Genomic DNA, 18,943 nt, shown 5'->3' on the forward strand with positions numbered 1-18,943 from the left:
ACCCGGGGCTCGCCGCTCCCCTCCGGTCCCCGTCCCCCCCCAGCCGGCTCCGGTGACCGGGCGGGAGGCGGCGGTGAGCCCGGCCATGGGTGCTTCTCTCCGGGAAACGCCGCTGCCCCGTGGCCCGTTGGTACCTGCGGCCGGTGGGCCGGTGGAAAGTCGCTTTTTCTCATGAACGGTTCTAGCTCCTCGCCCTGGGCTCTCGCCATGGACACGATGAAAACCACCTATATCGTGCTGGAACTGATCATCGCCGTGCTGTCCATCGCCGGCAACGTGCTGGTCTGCTGGGCCGTGGCCATCAACAGTACCTTGAAGAACGCGACCAACTATTTCCTGGTGTCCCTGGCGGTGGCCGATATCGCCGTGGGGTTGCTAGCCATCCCTTTCGCCATCACCATCAGCATCGGCTTCCAGGTGGATTTTCACAGCTGCCTCTTCTTCGCCTGCTTCGTGCTGGTGCTCACCCAAAGCTCCATCTTCAGCTTGCTGGCGGTGGCCATCGACAGGTACCTGGCTATTAAGATCCCACTGAGGTAAGAGACCGGAGCGGACGCAGGTAGCCACCACCTTCCTTGACAGCCCAGACCGTGGCCTTCCTGGCCTTAGCGTGCAGGAACTTCTCTGGTCCCTCGTGCTGCCGTAAGAAGTTTGCTGCTCACAGGTGGCGATGAAAATTAACGGAGGTTTTGCGCTCGCTGGCTGCGGGACTGGCATCAGGCTTTCGGTATCCTGCCTCTTACTTCAAAATATCCCAGGAGCTCAGTTTCTTGAGGATGTTTGTCTTGGGAGGGTCAGTGGTTTCTTGGGAGGGCTATGCAGTGATGTAGTAGTGTGCTTGGGGTAGTTGTAGCTAATCTATGTAGGTATTTATACAGCCCCCATTATTGTGGGGTCTGAGCATCTCCCAGGTAACTAAATATAGGAGCAACCACTCTTTCTCCTACTTCCCAGCCTATTAGAGAAGTAGTTTTGCAGGCTGTTCTGTAAGAGCTCTTGCCTCGTCCTGAGCTCAGGTCACGATACTTCCAGAAAGGCTGAAAGTCATCTTAAATAGATCTTAACGTGACTTTGTACATACTTCACGTTTACAGCCAGCACTAGAGTCTAACTAACTAGGCTGTCTTCAAGTTTTTAGAGGGCTACAATGAATGGACCAAAAGTGCAATTTGTTACAGCTACAAACGCTGAAACCATATTTCAGTGCTTGTATACATACCCTTTCCTTCTGAGTGCTTACCATGAGAGAGCGTATAGCTCAGTAAATGTCAGAGGGTGACAGCTCAGTGCATACACTGTGAAAGGAGAAGAGGGAAGGAGAAAGGATTCATACGTCAGGTTTCAGAATTTTACGGTTTAGACTTTCATCCAAGTGCAGTATCAAAGACATAAATTGTTTTCCTTCTAATTCATGGGACGTTGCAATACCGTGGGGAAAACTGTACTGAATATAATTTACAGGCTCCAGTGAGCTGGTGCAGCAGCTGCCTTAGGCTTCAGTGCACCAGACCCCTGGCTTTGCATTACAAATGACCTGAGTCCCTTAGTCTCGGTCTCCTTCGTGTCTCGGTCGTCCCTTCCCGGGAAGAAGACGTCGCCGGAGCCCCGCTGGGGAGTCCAGGACCCCTCGGGGGACTGGTGGGAAGTGGAGGCTGTGGGGAAGCGGGGCGGATTTGACACAGGGACCTCAGCTGAACTGTGTAACCTGCAGCTTTCCGAGGTTCTGCTCGCCTCTGGTATCTCCCTTGCAGGAGCCATGAGTTCACCCTAAAATGACTTAAAAAAACCCCCTTCAGCCTGTTCTGGCACCTTGTGTCGGAGAACTCCCATACGTTAGGCAAATATCAATTAGTCATCAGGCAGATGATAAAAACTGGTAGTGGAAATGCATGTACGCTGAGTGGCCGTGTGTGTCATTGGAGCACAAAACGTGGAAATTCCACGGGTGTAGAGTAAGCGAGAACCAAGCTGCAGCTCCCGTCTGCCCAGGAGGGAGCGGGGACAGAGCAGTTGAGATCTCTGACACTGGCTGCTGACCTTCCCAGCCACCCGCCTGGATTCAGGGATGCACGTTGGCTCCAGATAACACCTTGGTGCCTCTTCCACTCGTTTGTTCGGGGCTTGCTCGGGATGGGGGCTAGCGGCACAGCAGCAGCTATGGAAGCGGGTCGGATTTTTTTAAGTTTCAATTTAATCGCAGCCCCCGCCACAAGCGAGCTATTCAAGCATGGTTCTGACTCCCTTCGTACCCCGAGTGCTTTTTGCAGCGCTTGGCAGAGGAAGTTGAACCTTGTGAGATCGGTTTCTTTCTACTCCACTGGAATCCGAGGTGAGAGCAGCAGATCAGAAATGCTCTGAGGGGATCATTTACATGCTTGCAGAAGGGAAGTGGTTTTGCCAACTGACAAAATAGCAAGTATTTCCTCCACCCTTTTTTTTTTTTTTTTTTTTCACAATCCTGGTCTCTAGCAGGTTTGCTCGACTCTCCATGAGGTCAGTTCATACACCGGTGTGGGATGAAATCCCAGGACAGTTTTGCCTTGCTTCGGGATCCTTTCCCGACATTGCTTTTCCACCCCATCTTAGGCCAAATCTTTTATTCCTTTTGCACAAACATCTTTATTCCTGTGAGCGCTTTCTAGCTGGATGCACACAGCCCCTTCAGCTGTAAACGGAGATCAAGGAGTCCCATCCCAGGCTGGTCTGAAGTGTGATGTTTGGATTAAACTTGGTCTTGGCATTGAGGCCCATTTTCTTGCTCTCAGAGGTGACCAGTAAGTAAAACTCCTTTAAAAGGACAGGGCAATGGACAGGTCATTGCTTCGGCAACAGGAGATTTAGAGACTGGTACTGAAAGGCTGTTTTTATTTGCACAGCCAAGATCAAAAGAGGATAGAGGAGGTTATAAAACTATGCTGGCAAAACACTTCTCTACTGCACCAGGGTTTTCCAACCAAGGCTTGCTTAGAGCTGTCTCATCAGCATCGTTATTCCTGAGATGTTCCACGGGGCTGCTGGCAGCGAGGGGGAAGGAACTTGTCCAGCCACCCGCTCTAGGTAGGTGCACGGGCCGTTTCTGGAAGGAGGGTCGCGCTGCGGAAAGGGAAAGCTGGTCATCAATTTGTAGGAATAGCGAGCTTAGGAAAAGTTTCTTTCTCGCTAAAACACTCATTCTGGAGACCAGTGCAGAGGCTGATAACAGGCCGTGAAGTTGTAAACGTTTAAGCAAATTATTTGTACCCAGCCCTGTCTAGCAATTACAATAAATAATGCAGCTGTTGCAGAGCAGACAAGTGTCCCTGTCCCATCCACCAGCTCCCTGTGGAAACCTCTGTAGGGACATTGAGAACTGAGTGTGCCATATTATTTAATACTATTTCAGGGCTATTTAAGCACACTGAGGGGCTGGGCAGGCCTGCAGGCTGCGGGTGCGCAGGAGAAGTTTGCATTACAGCCAGGCTAATAATGGATTTTTCAGTTCTGTGGTTGAACCAAAAAAAAAAATCCCATGGGGAAGAGGAAAATTGTTTCAGTCAAACTGAAACAGCAATGTTTGGAGGTTTCAGTGAAACAAAGTGATCCTGACCAACCTGGCAGATTTTTATTTGAGTTGCTTAACCCTTCTGATGTTGCTGTGCTGCTTTTTGAAATGGAGGCATCCTCGCTGGAAAGGAACTGACAAATTCTCATCTAGACAATTGCAGAACAAAAATCTTATTTAAAAATGGTGGTTTAGAACCCTCCCTCTTCTGGCTAAAAATATTTGCTGAATTTGACCTGAAGCCATGAATTCCTTCTGACCCTTGAAACTCTTATTTCGTTTGTTTTTGACAAATTGACTGTTTGTGGAGAAGCCCCCACCCGTGCTGCCCACTTCGTGCGGCTGCAACTCTGAGCCCTGCCTGCGTGTGCCCGTCCCTGTGCCACCCCAGGTACGTGGCACCATCCCTGCTCTCCTCTGCCAACGATCCCCCCCCCTCAAAATCTCGCTCCCCCGCAATGCTTCCTCCCAGCAGAATATCAAAGCCAGGCCATGGAGCATCTTTCAGCAGCAGCAAATCCATCCTGCGGAGTGTCTGGCACAGGAGCGGTGCTAGGCTTTCACTCTCTGGCTTTCTCCAGGGCTGGATTTCACCCCACAGTCCCACAGCTGTGAGCCAAAGAAGATTTGTAGGTGGAATAAAATCTTTCCCTTTTATTTGCATTAACCAAAACCCTTTGGCGTGGCTAATAATTGTAGGTATGGATAGATGCCTGGAACAAATGTGTCAGGAATTAGGGAGGGAGAAAAGAATCTGTATTTAGAGAGCAAAAGGAGAATGAAACACCCTGTGCAACATCACACTATGTGTCCCCTTGTCCGGCAGGACAGTGAATGCTGTACTCCTGCTGCCTGCCTGGCAAACACCCCAGCTGAGACCTGCAGAGGGAAACTTAGCCCCAAACTCCCTGTGATCTGAGCTGATCTGGTGCTTGCTCTTCCTCCCTGGATTTAGTTCTCTCCCATCTTCAATTTTATCCCTAGCAGAAGTGCAAGACTGATGTTCTGGGGCAGCTTTGCCATGAACTAGAACAGGGTATCTCTGACCATGCCGTCTCCCCTTCTGCACCCTGCTGAGCCCGTGCTGCTGCCCCGCCGGCTCAGATCATCATCTGTCGATGGTGTTGCACTGCTCTGCTTCTGGTGCTGCCAGTCTCCCACGTGAGCTGCTGCCCCTCTTTTCTTTGACGTGATGAAGGCAGTGGTCCGGCTCGTGTCTGCTCACCTCGTGGGGACAAATCCCGTTTGGATTGTCTTTGCTGTTATCTGACCCCTTGAGCTGTGCAGTGTCCTCTCTAGAGGTGGCTTGGTTGATGCTTTACGGCTGCCTGCCCTGCTGCTGCAGAGGAGGGGGTTCCCTCTGTCTTCTCCAGCAAAAGAACTGTTCCTGGGTTCCTTTCAACTCCCAGCTTGTTCTGGTGGGTATTTATGGCAGGCGGGAGGGCTGGAGCCACTGGGGAGGAGGAAAAAAAATCCTCTTCAGAGCCTTGGTCTTCACCTGCCATTTTCTGTGTGCCATCAACGGCACGCAGAATTGCAGCTGCTCTTCCTTCTGCCCTTGCTTCATTTCCTTTCTGAAGGGACATCCTTGCCTTGCCCTTCGTTTGAACTCCCCGGCGTGTTCTGCTGTTCGTGCACAGCTCACACGCGTGGGGCCCGATCCTGAGAGCCGGCAATTATTCCAGAGCGGTGGCTGCTCTGCCTCCCCTCTCCATCAGACGGCTGCGCCTGGCCAAGGTCATCATCGATTAATAAACTTGATGTGCAACAAGCCTGGCAAACGTGCCGAGTGCTGCGGGCAGGAGGGCTGGCATGTTCGCTTGAGCAATGGAGCTGTCACGTCTTTAAGGAAGTTTGTGTCAGTTGAGCTCGATTCAAGCAGAACGTGGGGGGTTTGTGCTGCAGCCGGGGGCCGGCAGCGCCCGCTCGCCCGGCCGTGGGTCTCGCAAGGGCCGCTGCTTGCTCCGGGCTTCGGATGCAGTCAACTCTGGACACAGAAGCACAATAAAAAAAAAAAAAATCAGAAATAATCACATGTGCCCTCATGGCCAGAAACTGGAGGGTGGAAAATCACAACTATTTTTAGTTGTGAGCAGCCTGGTTGCCTAAAAATGCTTGTCCCAAATTTTTATACTTTTTTTTCCCCACCTCGGGCATCACTTCCCTACCAAAAAGCAAAAATCCTGACAGGAAGGGAATTAATTGTCTTTGAGACCTCCGTCCTGATGCGGCTCCTGCAGAGCCTGGGGGGTAAGCAGGGATGTCAGGGAGCAGCGGCTGGAGCGGCTGAGGGCACTGATTTCTGGGCTGAGCCAGAACCCAGAGCTTAGGGTTTAGGAGTTTTTTTCAGTTTTGGCCAGCTCACTCTATAAAAAATACAGGTTAATTTTTAGATGAAAAAAGCATCTTTTGAAATCTGGCCGAATTTTGCTCGAGGAGACCTTAATATATTAAATCAAAATGTTTTGACAGCAAACTGTTTTATTTTGCAGTTAAAAGTTTTTGCTTTGTTAATTAACAGGCTTGTTCTTGGGCTTTTTTATGAATTTGCTGCTTGTCATAGCAATGAGCACAGACTGCAAAACTGAGTCTTTTAGGAGCGTTCTGCTCTGGCCCTTGGCTACACCGGGCGGTCACTATGCAGGAGGTGTTGGGGCTCCTATTACTGTATTTAATCCGCAAGATGCCAGGAATGGGTGACGCCAGCTGCGCCTACAGATGTGTCAGTCCTCTCCCCTCCCCATGGGCTCTCGTGGCTTTGCGAAGTCCGACGACACGAGAGGCTCAGGGAATTTGTGCGTGCCACCGAGCGGATTATCTCCTAATCCTATGGGTGACATCAGGCCTGGGCATGAGCCACAAATAACCTGTGAGTGTGTCTGTGCCCTTACGCTCACCCTTTGGGGCCGTGCGGGCACCGACCGGCGTGTCGCTGAGCACCGTGACCAGAGCTGCCGGACCCACTGGGGACAAGGGACAGAGCACGGTCCCTGCAGAAAAAGCTTTGCAGGCGGACCGGTGCCGCCGTGGCTGGGGCTCTGCCCGCGCCCCTTTCCGTGATGCACTGTGCATCAGCACCCATCGCCCCAGCCTTCCCGCCCTCCCTCCCAGCCAAATCCCAGCGCCAGGTTCCCGGGAGCGCGGTGCTACGGGGGTGGCTGTTGGCCACGTCCTCCCCCTCTCCCGTCGGTCTTTTCCGTGAGATTTGCCCGTTGTGCCGCAACGGGGGAGCTGGCGTGCGGGGGGCTGGATGCTGCGTCGCCAACTGGTTTGGAACTGGCTGAATGTGGGCAGGGAGGTGAGGGCGGGGTGGGCTCCTCGAGCTGCTGGAGCGTACTGGGATGGGGCACGGGGAGGTGAGCGGTGCTGGGGTCGGTGCTGACCACGCAAGATCCACTTGCCCTTGGGAAGAAGCCCAGGGCTCTGCAGGGAAGGCAGAGGAGTAGCAGCGTGCTGGGGCTGGCGGATGGAGAGGCCAGTGGTTTGGGGCCTTTAGGAAGGGCTTTAGCACCCGTTTCATTACAGAAAGAGGGATCCAGCAGAGATCTGCCATCTCCTCGCCCTTATCCGTTATCTGAGCGAGCAGGGCACTCACTGGGTGCCTGGGAGGGGTAGCGGTCACACCACTGCTCTATATACAGGATCACACCCAAAAAAGCTCGCAGTGAATCGTAGCTCCTATCTCACCTCTACCAGCTGCCTTTAACTCAGCCACCCTGGTGCTGCACATCTGAGGTCTGACCACGCTGGGAGGTTTGGAATGACAAAAATTCTGAGCCCCAGGCATCCCCAGGCAGAATAATGTGGGGCTTCAGAGCCATGAAGGGAGAGTGGTGCCGAGGAAGAGCTCCGGAGGGCCACAGGTTCCTCTCGGTCCTGCCATCCTGGGTGGGAAGAACTGGGCTTTTTTGCTCCGGGATTCAGAAACACCCCTATGGAGCGTGATGGGCTGGTATCGCACGCTCCTGCCTCTACACGGGCATCTTGAGGGAGCTGCTTCTGTTCTGATGTCACCGGTGGTTGGAGCGTGCGGCGCGCTGAGCTCATTTCCTTCCTGTGCCCCGGGAGCTCTGCGCACCCCTGGCAGTCCCCCAGCATCAGGCATGTTCACGGCAGCGTGGGGTTGCCTGGCGTGGGCAGGGAGCCCACAGCCTGCCCTGCGCCCCGCTCGTACCCCGTGTTTCTTTTAGTTCAGGTTTTAGTCACCTTTTCTCACCCTGTCAGGGGCGAGAGCTGGCTGGGGCTGGCTTCTGCAGGTAGAAACCAGCGAATGCAAATTCCTGCCCGGCCGTGGGCTGCTGTGAATGCGTGCATGTGAGAAAAATATTCACACGTCCACACCACAGGTGCTGTCGGTGTTCAACTGGTACGCAGCTCTGCGGCCGCCCTCCCACCACTCTCCACCCCGCGGCAGCCTGACTTGCAGTTTCCCTCCTTAATCCTCCGGATTAGCCAAACGTGCGCCGTGTGCGGGGTGCTTTGGGCCAAAATTACGCTCTCCTGCATTTCCTCTTCCCATATTCCTGGTCCTGCAAACCCGATGCCCTTCAGCCGTTCCCCTGTCCTGAGCCAGTGCTGGGCTGGCGGTGGCAGGGCTGAGGTACCAGTCTGTGTGGAGGGGTGAGCAGGGATAAACTGGGATGAAGTGGGAGCTGGGGAGGGCAGCTGTCACTCTCCCGGGGAAGAAGTTCACGGGAGGGATAAGCGTGTGGGTATGGATATCTTGCCGAGAGGGTTTTAAACCTGTAGGCACTCGATAGTCTCCACAGTTGAAGCCTGTATGGGGTGGGCTGGGGCATGCCGGCACAAAGGGGTACCCGGAGTAGGGAACGCTCCCCTCCATATGCCTGGCTCATTCCAAGAGGCATCACTATGGCTGAGTGTGAAGCACGAGTGGGTTTTGTCCATTTTTGTCCTGGGAAGGGTCATTTGGAGCCTTCATAACCAGGGAGAGGTTAACTTAGGGGCTGCAAATGGGTTTGCTTCTGACTGGCGGACATCTCCCATCCCCACCTTCCTCTGGGAGCAGCTGATGGTCAATGCCCACCCGAGGGCTCCTCTTCAGCCAGGACTGCTTTGTCCTGGTCTCCGTGCTGCTCTTTGTGCCTTTCTCTGTGACTCTGCTCCCAGTTAGAATTGCTTCCCAGCGAGCAAACCTGCAGTACAGCAGGGCTGCCCCAGCCTCTGCTCACCCACTGGGCTTGTCTTCTCTTACTAGTTCAAAATCATCCAGCTTTTATTTCAGACTAAGGCTGAAAATGTCGTATAACATAAACACAGCAAGCCCTGGAGAAAGTTAAAGCCTTCCAGCCTTTAAATGCTTTTTAGTGATCCTCCGAATCTAAAAACGAAGCATTGCAGCCTCTGACCTTGCTGGTTAGGTGCCTCAAGCGGGAATGGCAACCTAACAGCACCCGGAGGGGAGCAGGCGGTTGTTCCTCCTCCCCGTGAGGGATGGAGCCAAGGCAAGGCTGGATTCCCCGAGCATCCAGGCTCAGAGCTCGGAGCAGCACCCACATACGGGCCTCCCTTTTAAGGACAAGCCTTGAGCAACACCCTGCAGCCGGGCTCTGTGTTGCGAGGGCTGGGTGTTCTCATTTACATGGCATTACCCAGGGTTGCACAACGACGGGGCCGCTTGCCCGGCGTGGGGTGCTCCCTGGTGGGTGGGGATGCTGCCCGGTTGGGTGCGTGTTCTGGGTACCGGGAGCTGGGGAGGGCTGTTGCCCTGGGAGCACTCGCTTTTTCCCATTGAGCTTTTTCTGATGGGTGAAGGATGGCCGTGAGCCGGCACCTTATGGCCCATTGGCTGTCTCCATCCCCCGGAGGGTGGGTGCCGTCTCCATCCCCCGGAGGGTGGGTGCTCAGGGACCGAGCTGTTGCAGCCGCTCAGGTTTCCCGTGAAAGCACCAGAAATGGATGGCGTTGAGCGATGCCTCTTGCCCCTCCGAATAACCCCCCTGGGTGCTCACCTGAGCTGTGGGCGCTGGCGTGTTTGCAGTAACCCATCCAGCGGAAGGCCGGGGGGGCGAGCGGGGGGGGGGACGCTGCTGCTGTCCCCTGCACACAATGGGGACAGATGTGGGAGGAAGTGATTTGTCTACAACTGGACATGGACAGACGCAGATGTTCTGCTTCCTCGGCTGATACTGTAACCGCTAATCAGATTTCTCACTCTCACCGCCAACTCCTTCCTGGTTAAAAAGCACAGCTTTTTCTTTTTTTTCCTCCCCCCCCCCGCCTCTCTAAGGTGCAATTTATGATTCATTTAAAATGTCCTGCCAGGATATTTCAGCTGGTATGTGATCTCCATTACGTGGCTGTGCATAGAGCAAACAGAACAGCAGCGATGGTGCTTATTTCATGCTGTTATAGCTCACCAAAAAAAAAAAAAAAAAAAAAAGCAAGATGCAAAGTACAGCTGCAAGTAGATGACAAGGATACAATGCTTGGCAGCCAAATTGCTCTCTCCCCTTGTGAATGGAGGTGTCTGTGTATTTTCCTTCACACTTAAAATAGAAACATATAAATTATCGCTGCTTGTTTGTATCAAAGCACCTGCGTAGTCTGAGTTCTAAAGCCTCCATCTGCTCACCTCCCTGCATCCGGCAGCCTGGGCACTGGGCAGAACGGGGAGGGAAGCAGGGAGACCAGTGGGGACCACCAGCCCCCCAGGGCTCCCTCCAAAGCTCCAGGAGTGCAGAGAGGACACAAGCTGGCTGCAGCATCCCTTGCACAGCCATCACGCCTGGATCTCCCCGCTGGTCCCACCGACCGTGGCCTCGGCACAAGCTACCTGTGAGTTTGGAGTTTACGCACTGGAATTGCTCGTCAAAGGCTGATCCTGCGCTGGGGCTTGGCGGTGGGAGAACTGGCACAAAGTCCTTGAGCAGAGCAGCACCCTTCCAGCAGGCTGGGGCACAAGGACTCGGGTGCTGCTGCTGCAGCTCTGCTGACGGACACACGTCTGTCCAGCACTACTCTGCCAGCAAGGGGTTGGTATAGAGTGAGGCTGACAGGTTCAGAGCCTTGCCCGATTCAAAGTGCTCCCCTACGCCATCCCAGAGACTCCGAAGATGCCAGGACAAGGGTTGGGACACTCCTGGCTCTTCCCAGTTAAGATTGCAGAGACATCCCTGGTCAAACGCTTGGACTAAGCAAGCCTGGGAGGCTGCATCATGAGAGAAAATTTTCCTGCTGGAAAAGTTAATGCTGCAACTTCAGCATTGTATTACATACATGAGAGAAGCATTTAAACACCCGGTGTCCGTGTGCAGCTTTTACAAGCACAGCCTGGCAGCCCTGCAGCCTTTGGAGGGCTGCTGGCGAGATGAACCCTGACCAAGGCAGGGCGGATTTCTCCATCATCTTTTTGTTGCTGGAAGCTGCATCTCAGCCAGCCTCGGGGATTTTACTCAGGCATCCAGCGAGGATGGGAGACAGCAATAATGCCCAGGCAGGTGGACAACCTATTGCAGATGTCTGAAGAGCCAGGACCCACAGTGTATTTGCTGGGTACCAGCTGCAGGTCTTCAGCCCGTGGTAGAGATGATGGAGCTCATTTTTGTCTCTCCAATAGCAGGGGGGTAGGGAAGGACTTTGGGAACAAGGGTGCCGTGGTGAACAAATGTAAAAGGGGGTTGTGCCACTCTGCAGGTGACAGTCAAAGGGGTCACCTTTGGGCAGGACAAGGGCTGCGTGGTCGAACGCTGCCTAGCGTGGCAGACCCTGCACCGCAGCACTGATGACGACACGGTGGCAAGTGCTGACGCAGCCTCTCAGCTTGCAGATCACCGTTTTGTTCGGCAACACATCTCAGACGTTCAGCAAAACAAACTATTTGCTATCGGCTCTGCTCTTTGCTAACCTTGGGTTTATTTACTCAGTAATTTATCAGCCAGGGCCCAGGCCAGCGTCATAGGGCCACCATCAGACTCCACCAAGCACCAGGAGAGCAGGTGTGTGCCACCACGACGTTTTCGCCTGTTCATCCTTCTGGGCTGCTGGGGGATGGCAGGGGATTCTCTCCCATTCCTGCTCTCTGGGGATAAATAATGTGGGAATAACAGTCCCCTTCCAGACTCCAGGCTGTTGCTGCCTTCTGGCCCACGTCTTATCATCCCAAATGCTGAATTACGCCTTGGCTGCTGCACGCTCCTCGTTTGACAGGGAGCAGTGCTTCTGCTTGGGTGATCTGCACGGGGTCACTGCCAGGGTCGGAGGGAGATGCCAGGTACGTGCAGGGCACGACTCCGTTCCTGCCGGTCGGGAGCCAAACTCCTGCATGGGAAAGGCTGGGCTGGCTGCAGGCTGGCAGCGAGTCCTGCTCTGCTCCAGCTGTACTTAGGCATGCCTGGGTGTCTTGGCTGGTATCCAGCGCTAGTAAATAGCATTAGAAATGCAATGAGACCCGTTGGAAAAAAAAACCAAAAAACCAAAACCCTGACCATCCTACCAACCAAAGGCACGGTGCCTGGAGAACGCGGAGAGTCTTCCTGCAGCCTGCGCTAATGTACGACTGTTGCCTTGGTGGTTGTCGTGATGCTTTTCCAGAAAAGCTGTGGACCTTGCTGAGCCATCACTGAAGTGGAGGGGCCGCAGGCGACAGCGAATGTTGCTGGATGAAGGTCACCCGCTGGCCCGTTTCGGTGACGGCACAGCCGGTACGGACCCAGCAGCCTGGCGCTTGTACACGATAACACCGGCGGGTCAGAGCCATCTTGTAAAAGCAGCTGAACTTTCTTTCTGTAAAGTATTTGACCTACTGCAATCCGGGCTGTGTGACTGTGACACTGGTGGCAAAAGTATAGTTATCCGCGTCAGAAGAATAGAAACCTGAATCGCTTTTGGTGGGGATGGCATCGGGGCTTCTGCAGCGTGTTCGCTGTGGGGGCACTGGGTGGGAGCTGAGATAATTAGCTGCTTGATGATGATTATGCCAGTAAAGAGACTTTGCCTGGCGGTGTAAAAGGAACTAATGCATTGCCAGCTTATTTAATCTCAATAAATCATTTTAAAATATTCAGCTGTTATTTACATTAAAGCAACATTTGATGTCTGTGGGCAGAAACATAGAGGAGATTCAATATTTGTTATACATTAATTGAGCAGACTTAGGTGAGTAAATTTACTTTAATAGTTTTTTGCCTAATAATATTAAGCCTAAAAGAGAATGAAGGAGGGGTTTGCTGGAGCATTCGGAGCTGTGAAAATCTGTTGGTTCCTCACTGTCTGATCATGTTTTATAGAGCTTAGGAAAAAAGTTGAGTCCCAGCTGTCTCACAGCCCATGCCTTCTTTGCTTGGTGGTGGTTTATGACGGCGGGTGCAGCTGTGTGCAGCGGCTCACTAACGAGACTCTTCATGCCTTGGTCTGCTAATAGGCATGCACTTTATTTTTAAGCACATGCTTAATTTCTGTTAATTTAAAGCAGTGTCCCACCAAATAAGTGTATTAAGGCAATAACAAGGTGGTAGTGAACAATTTTAGAGCAGCGAACTATCCGTAATTTCACGTTGGCCTCTTCTGGCTGGTAGCTCAGCAACCACGTATGACCATTCTCTGCAGTCACAGCAGCGACCACCGTCGTTACCTGGGATCAAGCCACTGAATGGAGAGACATTGGGAGGAATTTGCAACGCATCCCTGCGAAAATAAAGAACTAATCTAAGGAGTGTGGTGTTCACTGTGAATAACTACCTCCACTTTAATGAACACCATCTCTTCCCTGTGCCGACAGGCCTGCAGCCCCCTCCATTGCTCAGCTCTGGCTCTTGCAGACCCGGAGCGCGGCACGTTTTTCTATATCTCCTCCTCGCAGAAGGGGGCCCCGCTTAAATGTGATCCTGGCTGCAACTGTGCTATGTGCCCTGGGGAAGAGCAAGCAACACTAAAATAAACATCCCACCATCACAGCCACTGGAAAATTAAGTGACTTCTTAGCTGGTTTGTAAACCTTCCAGCTGAAGCTTACCTTTGCAGAAGAGTTCAGGAGAAAAGCAGATGGAAGAAGCCTTATTTGGGGTCATGTATTTTCAGCAAGAGACAGCACCGAATGTCACCAGCGTGGTGGACACCGGCCCCAGCACGGCACGCTGAGCCGCGGCGGCTTTTCCTTATGTTCCTGTGCACCGCCTGATTCAGACACACAAAACTCTTGACCCTTCAGTTTCTCTTTCTGAACAATGGTCCCTTTTGCATTTTCCGGTCTCACTACAATAGTTTTTGGGCTGTGAAATGACTGAGGCAGCAGAGGAGCAACTGAAGTGATCAACTAAGCATGAATAGCACAAGCCAAGGAGCCACATTTTTTTCTTCCCACGTGCAGAGCTGTAGGTCAGCAGCAGCTCTTGGTACTCCTACACCACTGACTAAGCTTGGCCAACATTGTAGCTCAAGACTCAGACTTTGCCAAGACATTGGATTTCTGGGAACTTGCTCCGAATCAAATCTTAACATTTTCAGGTCCCACAACCCCAGACCACCTCTGGCTCCTGAAAACTTAACATGGGGTTTTGAAAGCAATGGGCTTGGCCTCACTGATGCCCCATCTGATAATTTCTCATCTTCTGAACCAGTGAGACTTGGTAATAATGAGAGAAAAGTGCAGGAGAAACCCCTCCGTGGCTGGACTTGCCTTTTAGACATCTACCCCGTGGAGCATGTTCATGGTTCAGCAGTGCCTAAATGTGGCTGCTGCTGCCGCAATCTCTTGGCCAGCCCCGGCCGTGCCCGAAGCGAGCCCCGCTCGAAGCGGCCGCGCAGAAGGAGCCGAGGGCTCCCCCCAGCCCCTCTTTGCTGCCCGGTTCGTGTTGGCAGACCCCCCCCCCCACTTACCCTCCTGTCTTTGTAGCTCGCAGGAGGAGAGGGACGCATGGCTCGCACGGAGGCGACCGCAGTGTGATTCACAGGCACAGCTGCGGTTCTGTGGGAATAAAACCTTCCCCTGCCTCACGGGCCGGAAGAAAATCAGAACAAACGTTCTTAGGAAAGGAGGAGCAGGGTAGCCAAGCCAGAGTAAACAAGTGCTGAGAGAAGGGTGTGGGAAGGGGGGCACATGCGTGTCAGCCAGCAGATGCTAACTGGCTGTAGAGAGGACAGTAATGGGTTTCTCATGATGTCTTTCTGGCAGTCACTGGTTCTTCGTATCCCCAAAAAGCGATCCAACTGATGCTTTGATGTTGGCATGTGTTCTGGTTGCACCCAAACCAGCTCGACTTTTGCTGCTTTAGGTTCCGGCCCCGTTTGTGTCCCTGAGCATCAGCCACAACCTTTGTTTTCTTGGCCATGAAGGCACCCAGTCCGTGGGGTTAGGAAAGATGTGGGGCAGAGCATGGCTCTGCACCTCTCAGCACTGCACCCGCTTGTCCCTGGGCCACCACAGAGCTTCTTTGTAACGCATGAGAGCAGCAGGTGCCCAAGGAAGGTGTTTACTTAAAAATCTGAACCTTTACAACCAGTTTTGGTGGGTCAGCAGAGCGCAAGCACCGTTTGACAGCAGCAGCTGCGCACAGCTGTGTGGTTTAACCCCACTGATGGCTTCAGAAGCTGCAGGTCTGAGTCTTTGGGTGGCTTCAGGGCCCCTCGATGGTGCGTGTCCTACAGAATTGGCACATCAGATACATGAGCAGCCGAGGCCAACACCAGCCCCGGCAGCTAGGCGAAGCTGCCCGCACCAGCACGGTTGCTGGAGGATGCACAAAGCAGGGATGTCGAATGGGGGGAGAAGAGCCCAGTGTCCCTGGCTCCCAGCTCCACGCCCGGATGTGAGATTCTGAATGGAGACACAAACCCTAACTTGTAACTCTCCTAAGCGATCCAGCATTAGCAGTTGCTTTCAGATGCTGGCTCAGAAAAGTCTTTCAGGGTATTTGTTATCCAGCCACAACAAGCTCGCGTGGGCTGCAGTCTGGCATGTGTAAGCCAGGAATTGCACTGTTTGGGAAACTAGTAGGAGCACCGTTTTCCACACACATGTGTACTTCCCACCTTAGTGTATGAGGTAGCATGGGAAGGGACATCGTGTTATGGGACTGCTGTAATCTCCAGTGAAAGCCAGCACTGCTGCAGGCATAAAAGCAGCCCAAGTTGAAGCAAGTTGGCTGTGGTATAAAGGCTGTAAATGTGTGGTGATGCTGGTTAAGACTTTAGCTACTCATTACAGTGTAGAGTTGAGAGCCAGCATTGTCTCAGCTGTAATAGGTCAGTCCAGAAGTTCACGTAGCCCAGTAGCATGTCCCGGCGTGCCCAGTAGTGGACGCTTAGAGCACGAGAGTAAGTAAGTTGGTGGTTACAGAGTGAGCCTTCCCCCTGTTCCTGCCCTCCTCGTAGTTGGTGGTTTAGGCTCACGCAATGATAAAGCCTTTTTTTAAGACTCCAAGTCCTTACCTCCTATCGAAGGATATTCGTGGGCAGGGGCAGTGCTTGCCATCTCTCAGGAACAGTAAGTGAATCACCTCCCCAAATCACTTTGTGTAGGCAGAGAGCACAGGTGAGATTTTTTTGCCCCTCCACTGATCAGAGAGGTGAGGTTCCCATGTGGGCGTGGGTGGGGCTTTTGTGGCATTAGCCAAAATGCCGATGACTTTAACTGCAGGGAAGTCACGAGCGCTCATTTATTTAATGGCTCTATCTTGGTTTTGTTCTTGATGCTGTAGGTATAATAGTCTGGTGACTGGCAAGCGGGCAAGAGGACTCATCGCTGTGCTGTGGCTCCTGTCCTTTGGAATTGGACTGACTCCACTTATGGGCTGGAACAAAGCCATGAGCGGTTGCCCCAACACCACCAACGAGACAGGGGCTGACACTGGGACAGAGCACCATGGCTGTTTCATCTCATGCCTCTTTGAGAATGTGGTAACGATGAGCTACATGGTGTACTTCAACTTCTTCGGCTGCGTGCTGCTTCCACTTGCTATCATGCTGGGAATCTACATTAAGATATTCATGGTCGCCTGCAAACAGTTGCATCAGATCGAACTGATGGGGAACTCCAGGACCACACTGCAGAAGGAGATCCACGCAGCCAAGTCTCTGGCCATCATCGTAGGACTTTTTGCCTTTTGCTGGCTGCCCCTGCATATCTTGAACTGCATCACTCACTTCCATGAGGAGTTCTCCAAATCCAAGCCTGAGTGGGTGATGTATATGGCCATCATCCTCTCCCATGCCAACTCTGTCATCAATCCCATCATCTACGCCTACAGGATCAGGGACTTCCGATACACCTTTCGCAAGATCATTTCCAAAATCCTCTGCAAGACGGATGGTTTCCCCAAGTGCCCCACTGACAACAACCAGCACCTGACTGCCTCCAACATTAACTCTCCGGTAGCCTCTGTGACCATATGACCTTGCACGTCCTGCTCCTACGATTTTGCAGTCTGTCCCTGACACTACCCTTCCCTGTGCCTATGTGAACAGTTACAGCTAAAACTCCTCTAGGAGTGCTCGAAGATGACCACTATGCAGTTATGCAGCTGTAATTTTTTTTTATTTTTGTAATTAACACAGTGCCTCCTAGAGGAATAACCTGACCGGGAGGTTGAGTGCAGCTCACCCTTGACTGCAAAGCCAGGTTGCGTGACTGCTGGTAATCGTATTGAGTTTCCTTTCCAGGTCAGACATTGACTGTGGAAGCCCCACCTTCTGGGGGGTGTTTCCCTAATTGTGCTGCTCACGTCAAGTCCTAGGATCTTTATTTTAAATATTATTTTTTTTTTAAATCTTTTGATTCATTTAGGAGTAATAATTTTGTGTCTGTTTTTGAGTTGTTCTTTTAAGTCCATACTTGACAGCACTTTGGTAATACCCTAATTATTCCATCAATTGTTTGATGCAGCTAGTATTCTCTGATGGGAAAAAGTCTTACTTAGCCCTGTTGCTGGTGTGAAACTGAATCTGTGGTCCAGGCTCTGAGGGACGTGACCGTGTTGATGGGAAAACAAGATTAGAACTGGCCAGCTATTTTTGGCCCCAGTATGGAAGGCCTACTTACTGAAAGAGAAAAATTTTAGCTAAGAGTTGACTGAAGTTTTAGAATAGCAGTTTTATTGCCTCTAAATCACTTTGGTCCACAGGATCGTGCAGACCAATGCTTCAGGTTTGATTTCAAATCTGTTTCCAGCTATCAAAATGCAAAAGGCAGAAGTGCCCTAATAGTCCTAGCTAGTCTGATCCAGAGTCACCGAGGTTAGTGCAAACACTCCCTTGGTGACATGATCTCTACAATTAGGTTTTTGCTCCCAAGACAAAACTTGACAGCCTTGCAGTGCTTCCAGAAGTGCAGGTTTTTTTAGCTGTGATTGCTGGATGCTGCAGCTTGCCTGATTCCTAAAACTTGGTCTTGCAGGGGTTCCTCTGTAGCCCAATAACCCCCAGAAGCTGTGAGTGCTTTTTTTTTAATAGGCATTTTTATTTTTTTTTAATTTTTTTTTTAATCCTGACCTGCATCAGTAGCAAAAGAGACTGGAAGGGAGCTAAGAAGCTAGAATGCCTTAACTCGCGACCTGATTTTGGCCAAGCTCTTTGGGGAAGAAGCTCACCTCACAGATTGTCTAGCCTGGCCTCTGCAGTTCGCCACGGAGTCCTGGCCCTTTGTAAGGACAAAGCCCACTCACCAGTGAAGCAGACTTAATTAATTTGCACTGCAAGTTAATAACTCTGCAACCACAGCTCAGTAATTACCGCACCTGATTTCATATGTAACTGTGATAGGCAAAACTAGACAAAGGTAGAAAGAAGAGTGCGTTAACAGCTGAAGTACGAGCTCCACTTCTCCAGACTGCATGACGGCACGTGCACTGCTGTAAACGAACCAGTGTTTCTGGCATGCCTTTTATTTAGCAGGGCACTTTCATTCCACAACTGAGAGGAATAGGGAGGGCAGTCAGAAAAACACCAGACAGCCTCCCTCCTTCGTGCCCAAAAGCCGACTGGTACAGAGACACAGCTGTTCTTGACTAGTTCAGACCTGCCATCGCGTTGTGGCCCTCTTACAAACGGGAGTCTTGCCTGAAGGGCCTTACGTGGTAAAGTGGTACCATCTCTCTCCACTCAATCTCGGCAGCATCACCATGTGACCAGCGAGAAGCTGGAGTGCAAGGATGTGTATTAAACATGGTTTTCAGTGGTAACGCATGCAGCGGGAGAGATAGGGAGCAGGCGTTTTAGAGCCAGGTGGCAGGGAAGGAAGTTTAAACACAGCCAGTTCCTGAACAACAGGTCCGGTGGACAGACTGTGATGCCTGGAGCAGTTTGTCCCTGATAAATTGTACTTGAATCACATAGAAAACAGCTTTCTATTTTTTTAACTGCATTGCACTAAAAGGGGGGTAATATAAGACCCCAAGAGTTTCATTTCTCTGGCGTATATAATGACAAATATGGTGTAAAATCAGCTGA

At 52.0% G+C, this 18,943-nt stretch overlaps 1 protein-coding gene across 1 annotated transcript; it reads left to right on the forward strand.

Annotated features, from left to right (window-relative positions):
- Positions 1-117: 117 nt before the first annotated feature.
- On the forward strand, positions 118-17,261 carry ADORA2B (adenosine A2b receptor). The gene is made up of 2 exons (XM_010573695.1): positions 118-536; positions 16,198-17,261. The coding sequence occupies exons 1-2, from the start codon at positions 172-174 to the stop codon at positions 16,889-16,891; spliced, it is 1,059 nt and encodes a 352-aa protein (XP_010571997.1). The 5' UTR covers positions 118-171; the 3' UTR covers positions 16,892-17,261.
- Positions 17,262-18,943: the final 1,682 nt, after the last annotated feature.

The sequence above is a fragment of the Haliaeetus leucocephalus genome, unplaced genomic scaffold, assembly GCF_000737465.1.
Source record: "Haliaeetus leucocephalus isolate CR32 unplaced genomic scaffold, Haliaeetus_leucocephalus-4.0 Scaffold395, whole genome shotgun sequence".
Classification (NCBI taxonomy): Eukaryota; Metazoa; Chordata; class Aves; order Accipitriformes; family Accipitridae; genus Haliaeetus; species Haliaeetus leucocephalus.

What these genes read in the sequence shown, in the direction of transcription:
- ADORA2B (XM_010573695.1), top strand. Translation starts at nt 172, where the DNA reads ATGAACGGTTCTAGCTCCTCGCCCTGGGCTCTCGCCATGGACACGATG. An exon ending in GCTATTAAGATCCCACTGAG is followed by an intron (nt 537 to 16,197) that starts GTAAGAGACCGG and finishes TTGATGCTGTAG; the next exon opens with GTATAATAGTCTGGTGACTG.